Source organism: Physeter macrocephalus, chromosome 3, assembly GCF_002837175.3.
Source record: "Physeter macrocephalus isolate SW-GA chromosome 3, ASM283717v5, whole genome shotgun sequence".
NCBI lineage: Eukaryota > Metazoa > Chordata > Mammalia > Artiodactyla > Physeteridae > Physeter > Physeter macrocephalus.
This window is the reverse complement of record NC_041216.1, coordinates 16736352-16762752: the sequence shown is the minus strand read 5'-3', so window position 1 is coordinate 16762752 and position 26401 is coordinate 16736352. Positions and strand designations below refer to the sequence as shown.

Sequence of the window (26401 nt, the reverse complement as noted above, 5' to 3'; positions counted from 1 at the left end):
GCTGCCCAAACTTGCTGCCATCCAACCCATGAGAGGACCGGGTAGCAAGAGAGAGGTGTGTCCTCCTGGTATCTGTCTCGATGCGTTCAGTAGCAAGTAACAGAAAAATCCAGCGAACAGTGTTTAAATCATAAGGATGGTTACTGCTCACTTAACAAGTAATCTGGGACAGGCAGTCCCAGGGAAGTTTTGGCGCCTCGGTGATGCAGTCAAGGAAGTGAGCTTGCTCTTTCTCCTCTGCCACCCTCAGGGCATCCACAATGTTTTCCTGCAGGATCACAGGATGGCTGCCCAAGCTTCCCATCCTCACCGGACTGCTCCCAAGAAGGAAGAAGTTTTTTAGAACTTTTTTTTCCTCGCATGTCTCTTTTTTCCTGCAAGGAGTATCTTTCCAAAGGCCCTAGCAACTTTCCTTTATATCTTTTTATTTTATTTATTTATTTATTAAAATCGAAGTATAGTTGATTTACAATGTTGTGTTTCCCCTTATATCTTGTTGTGTTTTATTTTTTTCTTCCGCGGCATGCGGGATCTTCCCAGACCGGGGCACGAACCCATGTCCCCTGCATCGGCAGGCGGACTCTCAACCACTGCGCCACCAGGGAAGCCCTCCCCTTATATCTTGAATAACCAGCTTTTCCAGGTTGGCAAGGTACTTCTCCATTTTGCACCTAAATTCTCAGATCCTGGGAACCCCCCTGGTCCCTGGCAGATCTGACCCGTTGGTTTCCCTACTTATATCCCATTGGCCAGAACTGGGTCACATATCCATCCCTTGACCAATCCCTAGTAAAGAGAATGGAAGTACTCCAACTGGTTTAAACCAATCAGGATTCACCTCCTGGGGGAACTGGCATGTTGCCATTTGACCTGATTGATGGCAGGAAGCAGGATTGGCTGCTAGACGGGAATCCTGCTGTGTCTGCCACACTTGCGTACGTCAGAAATTAGCAAATTCCTGTCCTAGACAAGGCTCTGCTCTCCCCCAGCATCATCACCATCATGCTGTGCGTGTGTTTGTGACTAATTGTGAAAGAATTAGGAGCACGACAAGGATGTTGGCAGAGGGGGAAGAAGTAAAGCCCCAAATACTGGCTTCCTCTGTGGTCATGGGAAATAAGTTTATTTTTAATCTGATCTTCATGTGGCCTAATTAGTGTGCAGTTCTCCAGGCATGGGCAGCTTTCAGGTAATAATAAGAAAGAGCAGAAAACAGCTGATCTATCTCCTAAGCTGGCCTATCCTTTGACGGTCCCTGGGTAGAAACTGTGGAGGAGGGGGCATCTGAACAGAAGGACAGAGGGCCTGGGCTGAGTGCAGGCTAAGGGGTCAGCCCAGCCCTGGCTCCCTGGGGACACTGTGGTCACCCAGCCTCCTCACTCACCTCTTGCCTCAGCTACACTCAGGACAGAACTGCCCTGAGTCTGACCTAGGTCTACCTGACACCAAATCTCATGATATGTGAGGTTCCAGCCACAGGAACCAGTTACTTTCTCTTAAAACTTTAAAGACAAAGACATTGAGAATAAGTCATTTATAAACCTGGAAATGGTGTTTCATTCATTCATTCAAACAAATATTTATTGAGTATCTACCATGTCTAGGCACTGAAGTGTGTTGGAGATCAAACAATGATACCTGATAAGTAAGATCCCCACCCTTAAGAAGCTGACACCCTAAAGGTGGCAGACAGACAGTAAGCAAGAACTAATATATATCATCATCAATAATAAATATAATAAAGTCAGAGAAGGGATAGAGATGGCTGGGTAGATGGAGGGGAGGGGTGCCTGCTCTTCTGGATCAGAGGTCTTCTGACTACAGCCTGTGAGCTGCCACCTATTTTAGTAAATAACATTCTGTTGGAATATAGCCAAGCTCATTGATTTATGTATTGTCTATGGCTGCTTTCATGCTACAATGGCAGAGTTGAATAATTACAACACAGATTCTATGACCTGTGAAGCTGAAAATATTTACTATCTGGCCCTTAAAAAAAAAGTTTGCCATCACAAGGAGATACCATTTCACACCCACTAGAATGGCTATAATCAAAGACAGACAATAACAAGTAAGAGTAAGGATGTGAACAAACTGGAACCCTCACGCACTGATAATGGGAATGTAAAATGGTGCAGCCACTTTGGAAAAGTCTGGCAGTTCCTCAACAGGGTAGACATAGAGTTACCATATGACCCAGCAACTCCACTCCTAGTTATATACCTAAGAGAAATGAAAGCATATGTCCACACAAAAACTTACACCACAAAATTCAGAGCAGCAGTATCCATAGTAGCCAAAAAGTGGAAACAACCCAAATGTCCATCAATAGATAAATGAATAAATAAAATGTGGTATAGTCATACAATGGAATATTATCTGACAATAAAAGGAAATGTAGGGACTGCCCCCCAATGCAGGGGGCCTGGGTTCGCTCCCTGGTCGGGGAACTAGGTCCCGCATGCATGCTGCAACTAAGAAGCCCACGTGCCGCAACCAAGACCTGGCGCAACCTAAATAAATAAATAAATATTAAAGAAAAAAAAAAGAAATGTAATAGTGATATATGCTACAATATGGATCAACTGTAAAAAGAAAGAAGCCAGTCACAAAGTACCACGTATTGTATGATTCCATTTGTATGAAATATCCAGAAGAGTCCATCTACAGTGACAGAAAATAGCTTACTGATTGCCTAGGGAGAGAGAGGTTGGGCAATGATGGTTAAAGTGTGCACGGTTTCTTTTTGGGGTGATGAAAACTGATGTGGTGATGGTTCCACAACTCTGTGAAAATACTAAAAGGCATGGAATTGTACCGTTTAAATGGGTGAATTTATGGTATATGAATTATATCCCAATAAAGCTGTTTTTAAAAGGTTTACCAACCTTTGTTCCAGAACAGTTAGGGAAGGCCTCGAGGTGGTGGCATTTGAGCCTCTTTTGTAATTGGCTCAAAGTTCTCAAATAGGAACAGGTGGCATTTTACTGAGCACTTACGTGCCAGGAACTGTGTGAAGCATTTTGCAAATCACTGCCTCATTTAATCCTCACAAAGATCCTATGGCTTAAATACTGACAACTCCACTTAACAGATGAAGAAACTGGAGCACAGAGAGATTAGGGGACTTGCCTCAGGTCACACAGTTGATAAATGGCAGAACCGGATCCAACCCCATGTATTTCTGACCTCAAAGCCTGTGCCTTTAACCACTGAGATACACTGTATGTACATAGTTCCCTGTCCAGTCTCTGGATTCCTGATCTTTCCCAGATCAGATCAGGAAGATGGCCCAATGCGAGATGGAGGAGGTGGGGAAGAGCACAGCCTTAAAGGAAAGTAGGGAAGGGCACGCGGGGAGCAGAGGAGAGCAGCGAGCGTGCTGAGACGTGTCTCTGGGCTCAGGGAGGGCCCCCACGGGGTGAGCGAGTCACTAACACAGTGGTTTTAGAAATTTTAGAAATTTGGGAACGATCTAGTGCCTAGAAATCACCTAGTGCAAGAAGTGGAGAGAGGTTTTTTTAAAACAGATTCCTGGGTTTCACTGCCAGAGATTCTGATGTAGTGGGTCTGAGTTGAGGACCAGAAATTCAATGTTGACGGAGTCTCCCTGGGAGATTCTGATGCAGATGGTCCAGGGACCACACTGTGAGATGTCCAGCAGAAACTTCAAGGTCAGCACAAGACTCCTCTGGGTGCTCCCCTACCCTTATCTTGGCATCCCTCCTTTTTTCTCCCTTTCTGATATTCCGTATTCCTGACTCTCCTTCTCCCTGTGCCCAGAGACCCCATGGAGCATTACAGGCCTCCCAGGCTCTGTTTCTGCTCTTTTCTCCACCTGGCGTGACCTTCCCTACCTTCCTTTGCTCTTCCCCATCTCTCCCACGAGGCTTCATCACACCTCCCCTTCCTTAGTCTCCCATCCCAAAAAGGCTCATCTTTTGGCAGTCTGCTGATGTGTCACCTCTTTATGAAATCTTCCCTAACCATAGGCAAGTTTCTTTATTGAAAAATGAGGATGGAAAGCAAACCAGAAATTGTATGTAAGGAGCATTGCAGGCACTCAGTACATAGCAGCTGTTATTTTTATATTGCTTGACCTTGGGCAGGTGAGTTTCTGTATCTCTAAAACGATAAGAGCTCTTAGGCCAAGCACTGTATTAAAATATACAATAATATACCTATTATTTTCCTCATTTTACATTTGAGGAAAGCAAGGCAAAGAGGGATTAAGAAACCTGTCCAAGGTCACCCAGCTAGAAATTAGTAGTACTTGGATTTGAACTGAGGCATTAGGTCCTCAGCTCTAATCATCATGTTACACTGACTTCCATTGTTATGAGGCTCCAATGAAATAATAACTACCAGGACTCTGGCACAGGGCCTGGCATGTGGTAGGTGCTCAATAAATGCTAGAGACTGAATTGAATTGAAAGGTTTCTATGTCCAGGGAGAGGGGGAAAAATTACCCCTTTGAGGCTTTGCTGATCATGATGTTTCATGCTTTTTATTTGACAATACTCAACAGCTTAAGATCTCTAAAGAGAATGGGATACAGGGAAAAAATTCAGAATGGTATTCCAAGCTTGGTAGGTGCAAATCCTGTTAATCTACTTCAATGGGGGTAACTGTGGGTTTTAACTTCAGAACATTAAGATGGTGCAGAGAAACTGGGGAAGGAGGATAGGCACAGGGTAGCTATCTGGTTCCAACCATCCCACTCCCCTGCCCCTGGCTTCTGAATCTCTCTCTGTCACTCTGTATCAGTGGCACCTCCAATGCTGAATCTCTCCCCATGAACAACTAAGGAAGATTCAACCTAAGAAGGAGTCAGTGGAAGAAATATTGATACTTGGGTGTTAATTTCCAATTAAGGTGCCACATGGAATGGAAACCCATCCACCTGACTCCAAATTCTCTTTCAACTCAGGTCATTAATCTCATCTACCCTCTTTTACGCTCCATACAAAACTTATGTAGACCAGAAAGCCTCCCCTTTTGAGCCTGGGGTCTTCCTACAGAGTCAGGCAGCTTTCTGCCTGAATTGCATCAATGGGGAAACCTGTAGTCACATTCTTTCCAACATGGATGAACTGTGAAAATATTATACTAAGTGAAGTCTTGTCCCATTTTACACAGCTGCTCAGCTTTTGGTGGCTCAGAGGTCAAGAAAACAACAGCAAAAAAGAACGCTGAACAATTCTATTGATTGAACCAAAACCCAAGATATCAGGACTAACCCAACTCTCAGGAAAAATAAAAAAGACAATTCCAGTTGGGTTACAGGACATAGAAGATAACAAGAGTCACCACCAGACAAGACTAAGAGGCTTTCCTGAAATGGACGACTTTCTGAAACGCTTGCCGAAACTCTTCGTTAAACACAGTATAGATTATTGGATTGATGAGGGAGTTTAGATAGTCTAGCCAGGTGAAAAAGTCAAAAGGGGCTGGGTGGATCCAGCAGGAGTCCCGGCAGATGGGGAGGACCAGAGATGCAACAAAGAAGGGCAGCCAGCAGATGGTAAAGGCCCCCAGAATGATCCCCAGGGTTTTAGCGACTTTCCTCTCTCGGGCAGCAGAAATCCTCTTGCCCTCCAGGACACTATCCGCAAGCTTGATCTTCACGTGGTTACAAAAGAGAGGGGAACCGGCGGAATGAGAGCGCCCCTCGTGAAGGCTGGGATTGAGCAAGCAGAGCGAGGACCCCGCAGGGCCTGTGATGAGACGGGCTGTGGTAAAGCGCTTCCCGTAGAGGGATGGCGGATTCAGGATGCGGTTCCGGGCGGCTGTGTAGATCCGGCCATAGAGGATGATAAGCAACACAGAGGGGATGTAGAAGGCCCCACAGGTGGAATAGATGGTGTAGGAGATCTGAGAAGTGTTCACCAGGCAGTCCGACATCTCCTCATGAGCTCTGGCCTGCCGCCCAAAGAGTGGTGGGACGGAGATGCAGATGGAGGTGGCCCAGATGATGGCAATCATGGCGGCCGCATGGCCTGCCGTCCAGCATTCACTGTACTCCAGGGCATCAGTGATGGCCCAGTACCTGTCCAGAGCAATGACACAGAGATGCAGGATGGAGGCTGTGCAGCACGTGACGTCAGAAGACAGCCAGATGTCACACAGGAGTTGGCCAAAGCTCCAGGTGTGGGTGGTGGTATATGCGATGCTGATGGGCATGACCAAGATGGAAACTAAGCGGTCAGTCACGGCCAGGGAGCCAATGAGATAGTTGATTGGGGTGTGGAGCTTCCTGGTCAGGAAGATGGTGGTAAGCACAAAGGCGTTGGAAAGGACTGTGGCCAGTGTGATGATGGAAAGGACCACAGCAAGAGAAATCTTGAGGGCTTGGAGGGTCCCTGCATCCCAAGGCCCTGGAGTTTCTGTGGCATTCAGGGATCTGTTGGGAGCTCCCTGCAGAAGGCCTTTCACTGACTGGTTTGGTGGGGACATTGTAGGTGGCTCTCTCTTCCCACAGACTTTCACACACGCGGCTCCTTCCTTCACAGCTGTCCTGCTCACAGATTGAGGTCATCCTTCTGTTTCACGCCGGTGGGAGGCAGCCATCAGAACAGACCCCAGTGAAAAGACCTCAAAACTTGACTATTTAAAGAACACTGAGGTCACTACCACCTGGTAGTTAAAGGTCTTTCCTAAACCAGATGAATCCCAAGATGTCTCACTGTTCTGGAACTTTGCCCAGCAACTGGTCAGGCCTACAGGACACATGCTGGATTTGTTAGACATTTATCAGGATATCAAAACAGTGTAGGCAGTGCTCTGGAATTCTTGCCTTTGGCATTTTGGCTCCTTCCAAAGCCTGAGAGATAAATGTGTTTAATGAGAACTTCAGAATAATTTCCTCCATCCTATTTTGAGAAGATTCTGGATTTCAGGTCGCCTCTGGGGAGTTTTTTTTTTTTTTTTAAATTTATTAATTTATTTATTTTTGGCTGTGTTTGGGTCTTCGTTGCTGCACCTGGGGTTTCTCTAGTTGCGCGAGCGGGGGCTACTCTTCGTTGCGGTGGGCGGGCTTCTCACTGCGGTAGCTTCTCTTGTTGTGGAGCACGGGCTCTAGGCGCGCAGGCTTCAGTAGTTGTGGTTCATGGGCTCCAGAGCACAGGCTCAGTAGTTGTGGCGCACGGGCTTAGTTGCTCCACTGCATGTGGGATCTTCCCAGACCAGGGATCGAACCCGTGTCCCTTGCATTGGCAGGCAGATTCTTAACCACTGTGCCACCAGGGAAGTCCCCTCTGGGGAGCTTTTAAAACTAGAGACAAAAAGAAGTACCAGCTGATTCAGAGAGGCAGTGCAGTCAACAGCTCACAATTTTCTCAGGTTCGTCTGGACGTGTCATGAGGTACTTGACTTTGGTTCCTGTCCCACTGAACGTTTGGAGCCCAAACAGACAAAACATTCTGGTTACCAAGACTCGAAGAATGCATGAGCTGGGAGAAGGCAAAACAAAGAGGTCACTGTGGGTTCATCGAGAAGGGCACGTGTTCAGAAGTTCTGGGGGTTAAGGAAAAAAAAAGTAGAGTTAGGTTCTAGAAGGACAATTTAGACACTTGAGATTAACTCTAAGATTAAAAGGATACTGTTTAGTGCTGGCAGCGGTGCAGCGTAACTGGCACTCTCACAAGTGTGAGGAGAATACAGGGGAGCGCGACGTGCCCACCCCCACAATCCCCAGAGGGACAAAGTGCCACAGCTGTTGGAAGCATCACAGGCTTGTTACAAGGACATGAAAGCAGTTATGTAAATTGTGAATCAGAAATCATCCTATTTATTCAGCAACAGTGGAAACTAAACAAAATAACTCTACACACACACACACACACACACACACACACACACACACACACACAGTGGCCACTTGGAAAGATACGAAATTGTTACAGTTTATTTCTCTATGACTTGGGGAGGGGGGCAGTGAACTTTCTTCTATTCATATGAATTTTCCATATTTCCTAGAGTGAGCATGCATGACTCAAAACCAAACCAAACCAAACCACCTTTTTGTTAAGCAAAGAAATTAACTGCCAAAATAAAAACCCCAGAGCATTTTTCATGGTGAAAGTTCAAATCCAGAAAATACATTTGGCTTTCCAAATGAAAACTGGAAATTTAGTCACAAAAAAAATCTTAAAGAATCATTTTCTTTTCTCCTCTGCGTCTCAGGACTTGAATCTGGGTTTCAGTATTTAGGACAGGGGCAAGTCCTGGGGTCTGAAGTCCATGGGGCCTGGCAGGCAGCCCCTGGGTATATGGGGTTGGCAAGAAGAATGCCAAGACCCCTTAGCCTCGTCCACAGCCCCCACTGTGTCTCCCCCTGCCTTGCGTGGAATGCCACAACTCCACCAGGAATCCCTATGATTCATTTTACCTCTTCCAGGTCAGCTTAGCAAACAGGTCTTGCCCTAAAAGCATTTAACGCCCAGCAAGGGAAGCAGACATGTAGCTTCAAGGACCCTGGGATGGAGCTGGCAAGGCAGAATATATATATATATATACACATACTTTTAAAACATGTGATCATAATTATTATGTATGAATTTATTTCATAGTTTGTATGTGTTTTGATTTATTTATTTATTCATTATTATTATTTTTTAGGCCACGCTGTGGGGCATGCAGGATCTTAGTTCCCCAACCAGGGATCGAATCCACGCCCCTGCATTGGGAGCACAGACTCTTAACCACTGGACCACCAGGGAAGTCCCCTGTTTTTCTTTTTTTAAATAATTTTATTCATTTTTATTCATTTATTTTTGTTTGCATTGGGTCTTCGCTGCTGCACGTGGGCTTTCTCTAGTTGCAGCGAGCGGGGGCTACTCTCCATTGGGGCGCGCGGGCTTCTCATTGCGGTGGTTTCTCTTGTTGTGGAGCAAGGGCTCTAGGCGAGCGGGCTTCAGTAGTTGTGGGGCGCAGGCTCAGTATTTGTGGTGCGTGGGCTTAGTTGCTCTGCGGCATGTGGGATCTTCCCGGACCAGGGATCGAACCCATGTCCCCTGCATTGGTGGGCGGATTCTTAACCACTGTGCCAGCAGGGAAGTCCCCACAATATCATTCTTAAGGCCTGTGTATTGCTCTACTGGCTGCCTACATTAAGGAGAAGGGTTTCAGTAGTCAAGGTCGGGAGGGATGGCATTCCTGGTGGCTGGAAAGGCAAGAGTAAAGGCCCAGAGGCTGGAGTGCAGAGAGCAGAGATGGGTAGCGGACAGTGCTCAGGCAGTGACTGGCACCGGGCATGGGAGGCAGCAGGGCACAGGGGAGGGTTTGGCTTGGACTGGGGCAATCTGGGCTCTAATCCTTATTCTACCCCAGCCTTCCTGTATGACCTTGGGCAAGTCCTTAGGTCTCAGATTTCTTCCCCAAACAGGAGCCACCCCATGTGGCACCCAGGGCTGCTGTGGAGCTTTCATTGCTCTGGGCAAGGTCGGCCTTTGAAACCCACTAAAAGGCTGAGAAGTGTCAAGAATCATTATCATCCTACTTCCTTCATTCTGCTTGGCTCAGGGCTTTGTTGGGAAGGTTCAGTCTATGTCTATTGATTGACTGATTTAAAACATTAAGAAGCTAAATGTGCAATGTGGTAGTTTCCCTCCCACTTCCCCAAATCATGCTTCATCTTTAAAAAATATCTGCCTAGATGAGGGGAAACAGCTTCAGTTTAAGAAAACCCATCTTAAGCCACCTGCTCTAAAACATTCCCAAAGTTTGAGGAATATTATCATACTATCTTTCATGGGGCTCTTGGTATGTTCCAGGCACTGAGTTAGCCCGGGGGCCAACTCCACCTAGGACCCCTAACCTACAAATAAACCAGTCAGTGCTCAGAAAGGTGAAGTCACCTGCCCAAGGTCGTCCATGTGCAAGTGGAAAAACCGGGTCCAGGGCCAGCTCTGAAATTTCCACGCTTCTCCACACTGCCTCAATTCAGGAAGCAAAGCCTTAAGACATGTTTGCTTCTAGGAGAGAAGCTGGTTTGGGATCTCATGGTGATAAGTGAAAACGGTGATTCCCTCCTGCCACCCCAGCCCTTTCCTTGCCCCGTGCTCCTCCCCAAAGGCCTCTGGCTGAAGATTTCTGCCCACTTCAGTTCACAGGGAAAATGTGAAGTCGGGCTGGACTGCTTGGAATTTTCTTCCCTCCAGACGGTCCGGGTGAGCGAGGTGCCGTCATTTCTCACGGAAGGCTGGTGTGCTTGCCCCACAAACCCTGGCAGTCACTCCTTGGGTTCCAGGGATTCCAATGACCTCATTCCAGTGAAAGGCGTGGGCTCAGAAAGGCCTGAGAGGCTGGTGGGTGACATCTTGGGAAGAAGGACGGGGTGGATTGCCTCGGTCAGGAATGCTGGGCTGGAGCTTTGCAGGAATTCACACGATTCTGGGGCTGTCTCCTGACTGCCATCTTTCTCCAACTGGAACAAATTTGGGGGAATTTCCCACAATCCAGCTACCTTTGGAGATACAGACTACGGCTCTAGAGTCAACCACCTCTTTCCCATCACACTTCAAATAATAAGATAAAAAATACAGGGCTTCCCTGGTGGCGCAGTGGTTGAGAGTCTGCCTGCCAACGCAGGGGACACGGGTTCGTGCCCCGGTCCGGGAGGATCCCACATGCCGCGGAGCGGCTGGGCCCGTGAGCCATGGCCGCTGAGCCTGCGCGTCCGGAGCCTGTGCTCCGCAACGGGAGAGGCCACAACAGTGAGAGGCCCTCATACTGCCAAAAAAAAAAAAAAAACAACAAATTCAAACAACAGTGAGATACTATCTTCATCCAGCAGATAGGTAAAAAATTTTAATCTGATCACGTCACCTCAGTTTGGTAAAGATGTCAAGCAACAGGAATTATCACCTCCCACTAGCAGAGTATAAATTAGAGGACCCTTGTTAGCAAACAATTTGGCCTTATGTCGTAAATCTAAAAATGTCATGACTACCTCATAACCCAGTAATTTCACTCCCAGGTATATAAGACAGAGAAACTCTTTGATGTGTTCTCCAGCAGAGAGGAACGAGAATAGTTAAGGTGGTACTGACTGTAACAGTAAACAACTGGAAACCAACCAATAGTCCATCAGCAGCAGAATGGCAGAATGTGGCATATTCCTATGACGGGTGCTACAGAGAAGCAAGACTGAGTAAACGAAAGCACACGCATCAAAATGGATGATTCTCACAAACATAACAGTGCCAACGTCAAAAACATGCCAGAAGAAACAAACTGTTTAACAATATTAACATATGTGGCAAAGCCATAAGGAGAAGCAAGGAAATGTTAAATATAAAATTCAGGGGAATTCCCTGGTGGTCCAGCGGTTAAGACTCAGGGCTTTTGCTGCAGGGGGTCCGAGTTTGATCCCTGGTCGGGGAACTAAGATCCCGCAAGCCGCGTGGTGTGGCCAAAAATAAATAAACAAATTAAAAATAAAGGGACCTCCCTGGTGGTGCAGTGTTTAAGAATCTGCCTGCCAATGCAAGGGACACAGGTTTAATCCCTGGTCCGGGAAGATCTCACATGCTGCGGAGCAACTAAACCCGTGCGCCACAACTACTGAGCCTGTGTGCTGCAACCACTGAAGCCCGCGTGCCTAGAGTCCGTGCTCTGCAACAAGAGAAGCCACCGCGATGAGAAGCCTGCGCACCGCAACGAAGAGTAGCCCCCACTTGCTGCAACTAGAGAAGGCCTGCGTGCAGCAAAGAAGACCCAACGTAGCCAATAATAAATAAAAAATTAAAAATAATAATAATAAAATAAAATTCGGGATAGTGGTTACCACTAGAGGGGGAAAAGAAGAGGGGATGTAATCATCGTGGAAGGGTTTTAAAGGTATCAGTGATGTTCTGGTTTTTAAGTTGGTGGTGAGTACATGGAGGTTTATTGTTAATCTGTATGTTTTATATATATTTATATACACTCTTTTGTAGGGAATGATATATTTGTAATTTTTCTTAATTTTGTACATTATAAAAAAAGAGAACCACACTACCAGCATTGGTAGTATTGGAACCACACTACCAGCACTGATACATTGATTTTGATACATTAATACCTATCCATACATCCTGGTTCCAAAGATCTGGGTTCTGATCCCATCTCTGCCACTGACCAGCAGGGTAATCATGGGCAAGACATGATTTCTCTTTGACCCTCAGTTTCTTCGTTGGTAAAATGGGAACATTAGCATGGCTATGCTGCCCCAAAGGGGTGTTTAGTAGTTCCAGTAAGATCATGTATGTGATGTGCTGTAACTGTAGCATCCTGAACAAATGTAACCATGGTAACAGAGCTGGAGGGGAGTGGCTAAAAGCATACATTTTAGGTCAGGCAGGCTCAGATCCCAATCCCCGTTTCTCCACTTCCTCACGGTGGCCATTGGGTAAGTCACTTAAGCACTCCGAGCCTCAGTGATGGAGGTGATACTTCATACCTCACCAGAGTTTGGGGAGAACTGGTAAGATCATGGACCCAAATGCTCAACATAGTAAATGATGACTTCTCTGTTTTCTCTAGGATGAATCCAACCATGTTCAGGTCTCCAGGCAACAAGGTCTCTTCCCTCACTAGAAACAAGGCATTACTGTCCATTTTAGTGAGTGACGTCTGCCATTGTCAGAACTACCAGCCATACCAGGGAGCTTCTCCCCTGCCCACCACACTTCTGAGAGCCATCACAGCAGCAGCAAGCACCCTCCTCAGCCTCTCCAGAGCCCAGCAGCATCTTCCCTGGAATCCAGATCACACAGATTCTAGTCATACCATGCATCCTCCAGCTCCAGCATCTCTGCAGAGGGGTGGAGGAGAAAAAGCAGGCAGACCAATCCCTGCTTGGTCCACAGACCACCTCTGACCACAGCTGACTGGACCAGGGTGGACATGTGAGTCAAAACAAGCCAGCAGATTCTCTCTGGGGAATTTAGATTGGAGATTGTGAGCAGCTGGGTGGATAGATGATGGAGGGGAAGCAACTTGAAAGCTAAGGATGCTGGGGCGAGAGTCAGGTCACAGCCATGACCAAAGCCAGGGCAAGGGGCGGCGGGGAGCAGAAAAGCTGTAAGTAAACAAACCAGAAAAACCAAAACAAAACAAAAACAGGTCTGCAGAGAGAGGCAGGAGAACGGAGCAGACAGAGAAAGGAGCAGAGAGAGAGGGGAACCACCTGCCCTAGGAGAGGAGGGAGCCTTCCAAGCCCAGTGATACTCCTTATCCTTAGATGTCCATGCAGCCCCTAGACCCAGGAAACTTCATTTGTAGCAACTTGCACTTTTCCTAGTTGAGCCAGTTCAAACGGACACACCAGGCGCTGAGAAAGAAATCAGACAGAGGATTTTCAGTTCCTTCCCACCAAACAATCCCTACTGTGGGACAGAGGCAAGTCATTTCACCTCCTGCGCTTTTCTTCCCATCTGTAAATAGGGGTCCCAGCACCTTTTTCCCAGAACTGCTATGTGGATTCCAGGAAGGCACAGTGGCTGCCATACCACAGGTGTCCTTTTTATCACTCTTAACTAAGGCTTCCTCCAGCCTGCAGGAAGATCAGTCACCTCCCCTTTCGGAAGGATCTTTATTTTAACTAAGCGAGTCATAAAACCTTGCCAGAAACAAACAGGATGTATGGGTTTAACGTATTCTCAGAAGCCAGTCCCATCCTTTTGGAGGAAAAAAAAAAAACCAAGGCTGTGATACAGATTTGTTGCAGTAGAATCAATCCCCCACAGAGGAATTCATGCCTGTTCTTTCTCTGGAAGCTGTGTGGTACGGATGAGTGAGCCCTGGACGGGCAAATCATTCTCCACAAATCTAAGAATGATTTCCACAAAGTACATCCACAGCTGTTATTTCATCTCATTCTCTCTATCTCATGGGACCTCCCACAGTCTGGGTCTCCTCTGTAAAATCAGGGTATCAAGTCTATCTCCCGGCGGTGTCATGCGGGTGAAATAAATAAGAGAGGAAGACTGAGAAGTTTCAATGTGAGTGTGTGTCTATCAATCAATCAGTCTATCTATCTGTAAATGAATGCAAGTTTTGAAATTTAATGTTTCTTGAACAAGTCAACCTTTCACCTCAGTTTCTCCAATTATAAAGTCTGGAAAATGTCAAAAAATAAAAAGTAGCCAAGGGACTTCCCTGGCACTCCAGTGGTTGGGACTCCATGCTTCCAGTGCAGGGGGCACAGGTTCAATCTCTGGTCGGGGAACTAGGATCCCACATGCCTCATGGCTAAAAAAAACAAACAAGTAGCCAAACCTCTGACGCAGAACTTCTACTCCCAGTTATATACCCAATAAAAACATGTACAGCTGTTCACCAAAAGGCATGTGTAAGAATTGTTCATAACAGGAACTTCCTTGGTGGCACAGTGGTTAAGAATCTGCCTGCCAATGCAGGGGACACGGGTTCGATCCCTGGTCTAGGAAGATCCCACGTACCGTGGAGCAACTGAGCCTGTACACCACAACTACTGAGCCTGTGTGCCACAACTACTGAAGCCCACACGTCTACAGCCTGTGCTCCACAACCAGAGAAGCCACCACAATGAGAAGCCCACGCACCGCAGGGAAGAGTAGCCCCCTCTTGCCGCAACTAGAGAAAGCCCGCGTGCAGCAACGAAGACCCAACACAGCCAAAAATTAAAAATAAATAAATAAATAATAATTAATTTTAAAAAATGATATAATCCAATCTAATCAGCTGAGATTGCTAAGGCCTAGAGAGGTGGGTGTCTTGCCCAAGATCACAAAGTTCCACCTTCCTCCCAGCTCAGCTCAGTGCTTCCACTATCCCATGCTGCCTCCATCTTACCCTGTCAAGACGAGGTGTATATTTCCTTGCTCCTGGATTCTGGGCTCAGCATGGACTTGCTATGGCCAACAGAGTGAGGCAGAGGTGACAGTAAACCGATTCCAAATCTAGTCAAGACACTGTGCATGTTTCCGCTTGCACTCTGCCATCTCCATGAGAAGAACGTGTGTGGGCTCGCCACCGGTCCCAAGAGGAGGAGACAAACATGTGGAGCAGAGCTGCTCACACTAAAGGCCCCAGCAAATCCCCACAGAGAACAGAGCTCCTCAGCTGATGGGTAGATGCATGTGTGAGCCCAGATAAAATAGCAGAAATGCCCAGCCCATTTCAGATTAAGTCAATCAATCTCCAGATGCATGAGTTGTAGTAATAAATGTTGTTTTAATCCACTGAGTTTGAGGGTAGCTTGTTACACAGCCATAGCTGACTGATATAGTCCCCTCTTTCACTGAATTACTAAACTCTATCAGTTCCACTGCCGAAAGCTAACTCTGCCTTGGCTCTTTTCCTTCTTCTCTATCCCTGTTGCCACAGTCTTGTTTCAGGCCAAAATCTTCTCTGGCTTAAATGGTCTCCCTGCCTCAACTCATTTCCATTCTGTTATCACATCACACTCAGAATCCTCCTTTAACTAAAAGTCTGACCATGTCACTCCCTTAAAATCCTCCAGTGGCTCCCACTGCACCCGGGATTAAGTCTCAGCTCCATGGCTTGGTTTAAGAGACCTTCTTGGGGCTTCCCTGGTGGCACAGTGGTTGAGAGTCCGCCTGCCGATGCAGGGGACACGGGTTTGTGTCCCAGTCCGGGAAGATCCCACATGCCGTGGAGCGGCTGGGCCCGTGAGCCACGGCCCCTGAGCCTGTGCGTCCGGAGCCTGTGCTCCGCAACGGAAGAGGCCACGAGAGGCTCGCGTACCACCACCAAAAAAAAAAAAGAGACCCTTCATGGAGTAGGGAGCAGCTTCTCTGCAGCTGTGGTGGCGGCAATGATCTAATCATGTCAGATAAAGATGATATTGAGACTGAAGTGATAACTGAAGCAACCTCCATCCTTGAAGATGAGAACTGTGAGCCAGCCAAGAATTTTGAGTCAGTTGACCAAAGTGCCAAGTCAGAGAGTAAATCAGAACCTGTAGCTTCTACTCGGAAAAGACCAGAGTCCAAACCTTCCGGTGACCTTGAGACTTCAGACGTTCTTCCTGTTCAGACATCGCAGGCTGCAGGCAAAGAGACTGTTTCCAAAGATGTACCCCAGACCGGATGGGGCTATTGGGGAAGTTGGGGCAAGTCCTTGCTTTCCTCAGCCTCAGCTACAGTAGCCACAGTAGGCCAAGGTATTTCATATGTCATTGAGAAGGCAGAGACTTCCCTTGGAATCCCTAGTCCCAGTGAAATTTCATCTGAAGTCCAGTATGCAACAGGAGAGACAAATGCCAAAGAGAATGAAAACTCTTCTCCAATGAGTGGTCCATTTGGGGTATTCTCAACCATCTCTACTGCTGTTCAGAGCACAGGAAAGAGTGTTATCAGTGGGGGTTTGGATGCCTTAGAATTCACTGGGAAAAAGACAATGGATGTAATAGCAGAAGGGGATCCTGGATTTAAAAGAACCAAGGGTCTGATGAACCGGACTTCCACACTGTCTCAGGCTTTACGAGAGGCGAAGGAGAAAGACGAGCTATGGACCGCCAATGAGGTTACCATGGAAACGGACAAGAAAACTCATTATGGGCTACTCTTTGATGAATTTCAAGGCCTTTCACATCTAGAAGCTCTGGAGATGCTCTCCTGAGAAAGTGAAATAAAGGTGAAATCTATTCTTAATTCTCTAAGGGAAGAAGAATTAGAGACTCTAAAATTTGAATTGGAGCAACTCAAAGAAGCATTTTCCCTAGCAGAGTTCTGCAAGGAAGAGGAGGAAGAGAAGAAAGGGGATGAAGACTTTACCAAAGAGATAAGAGAGCTATTTTCCCAGCTGCATGTCTCTTCTAAACCAGAGAAACTTACTAGGGCAAGAAATACAGCCTGTGAATGGATCAGGACATCTCTGGCCAAACCATTAGAAGAAAAGGAAGAAGGAAAAAAACAGTTGGAAGCAGAAAAAATTGAGCAAATCAATAACAATTCAATAGAGGATATCCATGCATTTGCAATCCGGAGCCTAGCAGAATTAACTGCCTGCTCAACTGAACTGTTTCACAAAACAGCGGCTCTGGTTCTGCATGGCAGGAAGCAGGAAGTAACAGCCATAGAAAGGAGCAGAGCCCTTTCCCAGATGACAGTTGTGTTGTGTAAAGAGTTGTCCTCTCTGTCTAAAGAGTTCATCACCTGCCTAACAACTGCTGGGGTCAAGGAAAAGGCAGACGTCCTTAATCCATTAATCACTGCAGTATTTCTAGAGGCATCAAACAGTGTTTCCTACATTCAGGATGCCTTTCAGCTACTTTTACCTGTGCCGGAGTTTCTTTGACAAGATGCAAAACACTAAAAATTTTGCAGTGGCTGTAATTTTGCAGTCCATGGATGTAATTGCTTGTTAAGCAAGAGGAAAAGGAATTCAGTATTCTGGAATTCATGTGCTTGATCTATTAATGCCATTTTCTTTCTCCTCTCTATAATAAAAAATATTTCTAGAGGCATCAAACAGTGTTTCCTACATTCAGGATGCCTTTCAGCTACTTTTACCTGTGCCGGAGATCTCTCTTATTGAGAACAAGACTGAATTACCAGAGGCATGAGCTACAGGTCCAGAGGTCTTTGTCAGAACACTGAAGAACAGAGAAGATTCTACCTGAGACTTGTGATGGCCAAGAAATGCCACTCTCTTCTGGGTACCCCTGGAGAAGTGAGGGAGAAAGGTTCACCGCAAGATGACAAGCTTCAAGTTGTAGTTGACCCCCCTTTACGGGATTCATGACCAATAAGTGCAATTTAGAGAAACAGTTTCATGTTTGCAGATATTCTGAGTCTCCAGGACGTTTTTCATGCATACCCTATATGCAGGATAAATTCTGTAATAGCCAGCTCCAAAGGAGTATTGAAGCTCTTTCAGTGATGGGGATTTTGTTGTTTGAATATTGTTGAAGTGGACTGTAGGGTCCCATAGAAACAATGTTCATGTATAACAGGATTAAGACAGTTTATTTTTCCTCATTTTTTTTTGTTTCTTTTAATGTATTCTTTAGCATGTTTATAAATATAACTTTTATCTTTCATATCTTAAGCCTTCTTTTGCTTTCTTCAACAATGTAAAAGACTTATAGGTTATCTTCTTCCTGAAAGCTATTTTGGTATCCACTCTTTTAAAAAAAAGTTCTCCAACTTTGTGGTTTTTAATGATTCAGGTAACTTTTGTGAGCTCTGCCCCTTATCTTTTAAAACCTTTAAATAAAATATAATAATCGTGAAAAAAAAAAAAGAGAGACCCTTCATGAGCTGGTCTTTAAGTACATTTCCAGCATCACCTCTGAACCTAGCTGGCTGTGACCTTCACACTCTAGCAGCACAGATCTGCTTGTTTTTCTGCCAGCATCCTGCTGCCATACCCATGTCCCAGTGCTGTTTCCTGCTCTACACCTTTGTCTCTGTCTGGAAATTAAGTCACCCTTCAGGACTAAGCTCTGGCATCTCCCCATGAAACCTTATCTAAGCTTTCCCCAGGACAGCTTCCTCAGGGTTAGATACCCCTCTTCTGGATGCCCACAGCCGCACAGGACTGTCTCCATCACTGGACATTGAGTGCAGGGACCACATCTTATTTAGCTCCTATAGCCCTGACAGCTGGCCCAGAGCAAGAGGTCAATAAGTGTTTATAAAAGGCTCCATGAACTGGTGAGGAATGGGCCCTGAGAAATGGACTGAGAGACGGGAGCCCTGGGCTTTAGCTTGGTTCTGCCACTAATTCTCTGTGACCTTACAAAAGAAAGTTCCTCGTCTGGGCCTCAGTTTCTCTATCTTGAAAATGAGAGGGCTGGACCAATCAGAGAGCCTCTTGCTGTGCATCAGAATCACCTGGGGGAACTTTAAAAAAATACAAATGCTGTTAAACAAACAAACAAACAAACAAACAGATGTCCAGGCTTCAACCCCTGAGGGGTAGAGCCCAGACACTGTAATTGTTCAAAGCTCCCCATATGTTTCTAGGGTATAGCCAGGTTTGGAAGCCACTGGTCTGGATGATCTCTGGTTATCTTCATCACTGGCAAGCTTGTTATCTTTAAAAAGTCAAAGACAGATAAAGCTTGTTTCCAAAGCCTTTGTAACAGTTAGGGAAACATGAGACTCCAACCCCTTCCTACTTTCAGCCTTGCGCTGGGTCAATTACCAGCCTTCAACAGGGAAGGGACCACCTTGAATGACTAAATGCATTGTACAAAGGCTCTCACTGAATTCTCCCATGCTTGTGAGAAAGAGGGCAAAGAAGTTTTAAACTCTCACCATCTGCCCCTAAGACTACTCCTTGGGGCAGAGTTGTTTTCCCCACTTTACAGATGAAGAAACTGAGATCCACAGAGGTGAAATGACTAGCCCAAGGCCACATAGGCAATACGTGGCACAGCTGGGATTCAGAGCCAGTGCTGAAAAACTCTAGAATAGTCACTATTGGCCACATGCGGGCAGTGAGAGCTTGAAATGTGGCCACTGAGATCTGCTGCTTTAAGTGTAAAACACCCTGGGTTTCAAAGACTTAGTTCAAAAAAGAATGTAAAATATCTCATTAATAATTTTTACGTCAGTTACATGATAATACTTTGGATATATTGAGTAAGTAAAATATATAACTGAAATTAATTTCACTTTTTTTAAACGTGGCTACCTCTAAATTTTCTAGATCTAAAATTACATTTGTGGCCTGAATTGTATTTCTATTGGATAGCACCGCTCTAGAACCGGTCTTTACAACAGGGGTGATATCGCCCCCTAGGGGTCATTTTGGGACTCTGTTCTCATGAAACTTAATGCAGTCCCAGGAAGGGGTTGGGACAGTGCCCGGTGCTGTGTGGGCAAGGGTTGGAATAGCAGTAGTAGTGAATTAATGGCCAACATTATTAACAGCTTACTATGTGCCAGGCAGGTTTTTAAAAAATATTTATTTATTTATTTGGCTGTGCCGGGTATTAGTTGCAGTGTGTGGGATCTTTTTAGTTGTGGCATGCAGGATCTAGTTCCCTGATCAGGGATCTAACCCGGGCCCCCTGCATTGGGAGCGCGGAGTCTCAACCACTGGACCACCAGGGAAGTCCCAGGCACTGTTCTAAGCACTTCCCCTATGTCAACTCGTTTAAGTCCAACCACAACCCTCTGAAGTTGGTGCTATTATAATAATTTCCCAGGGAAGGAATCTGAAGCTCAGAGAAATGGCTTGCCTAAGGCCCCAAAGCTAGGACACTATAGATCTAGAATTGGAACCTGGCTTGCTCAATTCCGAGCTCCATCACTCATAAAAGGTGCCGAGTCAAGTCAGTCCCACTCCTTTCTGCATTCACAAATATTTAACCATATGTGCCGGCACACATTCAAAAAATCTCTGCTGGGTCCCTGTTATGAGCTGGGCTCCATCACTCGCACCTGAATGGGGTCTCTCTCTAGCAGGTCCAGTGATGGGAGGGTGCACAGACACCTTCATCCCGCACTCAGCACGCAATCCTCTGCCTGTTTTTCCAGCACGTCCCAAAGAGAAGGGTGGGAAGGTAGTTAAGAATGTGCACATGCATTACCTAAGATCTTATTTAAAATGCAGATTCTGGGCTTTCCTTGGTGGCACAGTGGTTAAGAATCCGCCTGCATGGGACACGGGTTTAAACCCTGGTCCGGGAAGATCCCACGTGCCGCGGAGCAACTAAGCCCGCGTGCCACAACTACTGAAGCCCGCGCGCCTAGAGCCCGTGCTCCGCAACAAGAGAAGCCACCGCAATGAGAAACCCGCGCACTGCAACTAAGAGTAGCCCCCACTCGCCGCAACTACAGAAAGCCAGCGTGCAGCAACAAAGACCCAACGCAGCCAAAAATAAATAAAATAAAAATAAATAAATTTATAAAATGCAGGCTCTGATTCTGGGGGTCTGGAGCAGGACCTGAGATTCTGCATTTCAGAGAAGCTCCCAGGTGATACTGCTGCCCCACTGACCACACTGAGTTGTGTGAGGGGTGATAGTAATGTCAGCCCTGGGATTCAAGAAGGATCTCAGAGTGTCACAGCAGGAAGGACTCTTAGGAATCATCCACTCCAACTCCCTGATGGTGCTGATAGGGAGAGAAAGGGTAAGACACTTGCCCAAGGTCACAGAGTGAATTACAGGCAGAGACCAAGTCTTCAGACTCCCATCCATGCTCCTTTCCATCCACTGTCTCCTGTTTGCAGCAGCATCCAGGACAGGAGTATCCAGACGCTCTCATGCCCATTTCACACCATACGCTTCTGGCATTTTCAAATCCTCTCCCTGCCTCCCATCTGAGTTTTCATCCTAGGGGAGTAATCCTGGGAGCAGAGTGGCAGGACAGACCACACTCTGCAAGAAACTTTTAGGGCTGTATCCCCTGGTCCTGGAGCTCAACCTGCCCCTCCCTGCCAGATGCTACACATCTGGGTTCCCAGAAAGCACTTGAGCCGATGAAGTGAAACTGTTTTCAGGACGGAGGAGAGGCTGTCTTCTGCAGACTGGATGTGCAGGGTACTAACAACAGGAATTCATTTCCTAGAAATTAAACACTGAATTTGTTGGTGTTTACAGGATTCATCATCTGCTTTCCCTGCTGAGAGGCATAATACAGCCGTGATTAGAACATAAGCTTTGGAGTCAGGTAGTGCTTTGGAGTTAGGTAGACTGAATTTGTTTCCCAGCTCTGCCATTAGCTCTGTGACCTTGGGCAAGTTACTCAATCTGTCTGAGCCTGTTTTCTCATCTGTTCAATAGCTAATCACTTAAAGCCTTTCACAGGAATTCCCCTGTTGTCCAGTGGTTAGGACTCCGCACTTCCATTGTAGGAGGCATGGGTTCATCAATCCCTGATTGATTGGGGAAGTAAGATTCCACAAGCTGCGCTGCGCGGCCAAAAAAAAAAAAAAGGCCTATCACATGTTGCCAAGAGCAACACAGATGTGGACCCTGCTCTTAGGGAGACACCATGGCCCTGGGGAAACCCTCCTGGGACCTGGGACCACAGAGGATGACAGTGGTGCCTGCAGTGAACCACGGGAAAGTAGGGGGGACACGTAACCTGCGGCAGCCCTAACATCCCCAGGTGAAAGTGGCTTTGAAGCTGAGCACTGGAGGACAAATAGAATTAGCAAGTGAAGAGGACCTGGGGCCAATGACACCTCTTCCACGGGCCTGAAGCTTGGGAAAACCTTCCCTGCCATGCACCCCAAATCCTTTTTCTTCATTTCCTATTGCTTATCTGTCCAGAGATTGCACAGGCCAGGCCTCTCCTCTCATCCTCCTGTTGACCTGTGCTCAGCAAGAGACCCCACCTCCAGTTTGGCTGAGACCTCCGCCTGCAAAGCACTGTGCTTCTCTTACTCCTCTGAGCCTTTGCAAGGGCTAGTCCCTCTACCTGGAATGCCCTTCCTCTTATCTCCTCCACCCTCTCTAGAGGTTCCTCTGGACCCTAGGGATGGAATTGATCATGGTCTCCTTATTACACATCACACTGGACTGCCCTAGACTGGGCTCACTTGCTGACTGCCTGTCTCCCTGTTGGACTTGAGTTCCGGAAGGGAGGGGGACATGTGTGTCACGAAGCCCAGGGACCTGTGTGGGGTACCCTTCCGCCTCATTCACCCATCCAACTCTGATATCACCCTCGGGATCAAATTCAACTGTCTTCTCTTTGCGGAAAAGTGTCCACTCCTTCCACCGAAGTGGGGTTGGCCTCTCTCCTCTGTGCCAACCGGTACCTCATGACATTGTTCATACTGTACAATTCTCATCATCCTGCATTCAGTGCTTGTGGGTCTCTCACCCCACAAGATGGTAACTTCCTGGAGCAGAGTCCGGTTTTGTTCACAGCTGTATGTTTTGGGCTCAATACTTATAGAGGCTCTGTAGTGATTTACTCAAAGGATGAATGAAAGAAGCACACTGACAATTTTACCTTGGTCCCCCAACCCCGTGCTTTGTGCCTCTGGCCACAAATGTCCTTTGTTCATCCCTCCTGGATGTCTCATAGGGAACCCAAACTCAGCTGAGCCACTATCTTCCACCCTACCCCAGCCCCTCCCCACAGTTTTCTTCCTTTGGAGCCATTATCCTGGTCTTACTCACCCATCCTCAACACTTGGAATCCTCCCTCCTTCCCTCTCTCCCCCAGCATTTAACCATTTATTTCCCTTTTAGGAATGAGGAAGCTGAGGCTCAGAAATGTAATGCAATTGGCTCAAGGTCACACAGCAAATAAATGGCCAGGTCCAGGGCCTTGCTCTGAAGAGCCCGGGCTCCCTACCTACCTAGCCGGACTCTCACTCCCCCCACGGGTTCTGTCTCCTTTCCCCTGACTTCTCTACACACATTTGGGGCATTTGTGTCTTGGTTCAGGCTGTTCCTCTGCCTGGAAGAGCAATGTTTCCCATTCCCCTTCCTACATATCTATTATAATCTGCTCTCTGAGGCCCTTCTCAAAGCTGCTTCCTCCAGGAAGCCTTCCTTGGTCAACTGGATGCAAAATCTCCATCCTTTGAACCCTCTCCTGACTCCAGGTTTGTTTGTGCCTCTTATGCCTGTGCTTGGAAGCTCCTTGAAGACCTACCTATTTCCTCCCCCACTCCAGTGACCAGAGCACAATAGGCTCACAATCAATATAGAGTAACTCTTCATGAAGGCTCAAATGAGCTGAGGAGAAATAACAACATTCCCTCTCTTCTGTTTAAAACTCTCCAATGGCTCCCATCTCAGAATATAATCCAAAATCCTCACCATGGCCTGCAAGGCCCTACATGATTCACCCACTGCCCCCTCCAGCTACCTCTCTGACCTCATCTTTTACCAGCCCTCCCCTTAAATATCACTTCCTTGGCAAAGCTTTGACCAGACAACATAAAGTATCTCATCCTTTACTATATCACCCTGCTTCATGCTCATTTTAGCACTTTACCATATCTGATATTTTCTGCTTGTTTGTTTATTGCTTGTTTCCCCCGCCCCTCCCACAGTGCCTGGCTGACAACAAACATGCATTTATGAGCCATGTGCACAGAGGGGGTAACTAGAGCCAATGGGGTGGATGAGATCACCCAGGGAGAGCATCTTCTACTACAGAGGAGGGCCTGGGAGAGCAGAGCAGCTAATGGCTGTAGAAAGGAGGCTGAATCTGCAAAAACAACAGAGACCAAGAAGAAAAATACGACAGTGTTAAATCACAGGAGCCAGGAGAAGAGAGTGTTTCGAGGGGAAGGAGCAATCAGCAGAGGAAGTCAAAGACTGAACAGTGTCTGCTGAATCCAGCTTCCTGGAGGACACTGATGACCCTGGCAAGCCCCTGCCCCTCTGTGGGCCTCAGATGGGAGCCGTCTGTGCAAAGAGAGGGACCTCTCGGGTCCTGGGAATTCCCAGCTTTGAGAATCTGTATTTCTGCTCACATTCATATCACTCTTGCCAAAAAGAACAATCATCTACCTGTGGTCTAGGAGGGAAGGGATGACCCGGGGTAACCACCCTCATTATTTATCCATCAGGTAACTGACCAACTGAGGAAGCATCTCTGTATTTCTGGGCCTGTCCCAGGCACCATTAGGAGGGGAAGAGGCCCTAGGGCCTGCCAGTCATGTCCAGGTAGCCAGCCCCCTCCCTCCCATGCCATCCTCTAGTTCCTGGCTTCCCGATCCTCCATGACAAAGGCCACCCACTTTTCCCCACCAGCTGGACAGACCAAAGGCTGTAGAAGGCCCAGCTGCCCAAATGGTTTTGCTGGCTGCTGTTGGTAAAGAGTCCCTTGATGTCCTTGTGAGGAAGGCTTAGACCCTGGCTGTGGCTGCGCCACCCAGAGGACAGCAAAGACCCACGAGGTGTGGCCGATTAGAAAACCCTGGAAGCTGACTCCAAGGAAGAGAGTGAGAGGTTGCTCCTACCAACCAGAGCCATGATGGCCACCAATGCCAGGTGCTGTGCTGAGCAATGACCCTATTTGATTTGCACAGCAACCCTGTGAGGTGACCATTCTAATCCCTATTTCACATGGGAGGAAACCAAGGCTCAGAAGAGGTTAAGGGCTTTCCCAAGGTCACACAGCTAGTAAACAGCCAAGCCCTGTTTGCTAATGCAGCCAGTCTGACTGAGAGCCCCTGCTCTTAATCCTTGAACCTCACCAGAGCTAGTGAGGCAAGGGGCTTTAGTCTTATATTCTTTTACAAGCAGTTTGACCTTGGGCAAGATTTATTCCCCACTCTCTGCATCTGCAATAAAGCAAATCTCTTAGTGCCCTTCCATTTCTGACATTATGTAATTAACTGTGATTTGTACAGAACTCTACAGTTTTATAAAAAGGCATTCATAAGGCATCTCATTTTTTACCACAGATCCTGCAGGGTGGGAGAATTATCCTCTCCATTTGATAGATGTGCAAACTGAGGCTCGAACAGACGCAGTGACCCGCCCAAGGTCACAAAGCAAGTCAGGGCCGCCGGGCTCCGGGCCTGGAAGCCGAGGCTCCACACTAGACGCTCCTCCAACTCCGCTCCAGAAAGGGGCAACCCTGCGGCGCCCGGACCTGGCCGGCAGGGGGCGGCGCCCGGACCTGGCCGGCAGGGGGCGGCGCCCGGCTGCCCTCGGCCGCCCGGGGCCACGTGGGGGCGTCGCAGCCCCCCGCCCGAGGGGCGCCTCCCGCCCAGCCAGATCCCCCAGAACGCGCGCCAGGGATCCCGCAGCAGACCCAGGGCGCTGCCTCGGCCCACCCTCCATCCTGGGGCTCCTGGGGCTCCTGGGGCTCCGGGCCGCGCCCCCCGACGCGCCCCTCCGGCTGGGCAGGTCCTCCGGGACCCCCTTACGGCGAGTGCCCCTCCTGTCCGAAGGCGCCGAGAGGCGGGACGCCCGGGCCAGCGGGGCGCCGACGAGGGCGCCGCCTCGCCTCCCAGCTCCACCGGGACGGCCGGACTACGAGCAGCCGGGGCCCCTGCGGCGCCCCACCCCCGCCCCGGGAGGCACCGGGCTCCGAGCGCTTACCCCCTCCCGGACACGCAGGTGCGGACCGCGGGCTCGCTCTCCCGGGTCCTCTTCCTCGCGCAGCGCCTCGTCTCCCCGCCGGCGACTGCCTCATCTCCGCCGTGACCCCCAGCCCAGCTCCGGGCGCTGCCCACCCCGCCGCCCCGGGGGCTCTTCCCTGGCCTGCGCCCTCTCGAGCCCCATCTCCCTGCGCCCTGCGGCTCCTGCTCTCCTCTCCCCTTCCCGCGCCCGCCGCTCCTCCTCGCTCCCCTCCCCCAGCTCCTCCCTAAACCCGCGAGGCTCCCTCCCTACTCTGCCCCCCGCCCGCCAGGAGGGAGGCTCAGCCCCTTCCTGTCCCGGCGGGGCGGCCGGGAGCTCCGAACTCCCGCCTCCGCCGTCGCCGCAGCCCCAGGCCCAGGGGTGGGTAGGCGCTGAGGAAGGGAGGCGAGGAAG

The 26401-nt window shown here is 48.1% G+C and overlaps 2 protein-coding genes across 5 annotated transcripts; one reads left to right on the top strand and one right to left on the bottom strand.

Annotated features, from left to right (window-relative positions):
- Positions 1-4564: 4564 nt before the first annotated feature.
- HTR1D (5-hydroxytryptamine receptor 1D) lies at positions 4565-26125 on the bottom strand. 4 transcript variants are annotated; one of them, XM_055083691.1, is made up of 2 exons: positions 25970-26125; positions 4565-7515 (listed from the first exon to the last, which is right to left on the bottom strand). In XM_055083691.1, exon 2 carries the CDS (start codon positions 6454-6456, stop codon positions 5323-5325), a length of 1134 nt encoding a protein of 377 aa, XP_054939666.1. In that variant the 5' UTR covers positions 6457-7515; positions 25970-26125; the 3' UTR covers positions 4565-5322. The 4 variants fall into 4 exon arrangements, with proteins under 4 accessions (XP_054939666.1, XP_007117967.2, XP_054939669.1 ...); XM_007117905.4 differs by having other exon boundaries at positions 4565-7451; XM_055083694.1 differs by lacking the exon at positions 25970-26125 and adding an exon at positions 25322-25375.
- LOC102996594 (protein FAM114A2-like) lies at positions 15794-17554 on the top strand. Its single transcript, XM_024125215.3, is given in 2 exon segments — positions 15794-17217; positions 17453-17554. Coding segments are annotated over 2 exon segments (1506 nt in total). The 5' UTR covers positions 15794-15813.
- Positions 26126-26401: the final 276 nt, after the last annotated feature.

Coding starts and splice junctions, on each gene's coding strand:
- HTR1D (XM_055083691.1), bottom strand. CDS start 6,456: ATGTCCCCACCAAACCAGTCAGTGAAAGGCCTTCTGCAGGGAGCTCCC.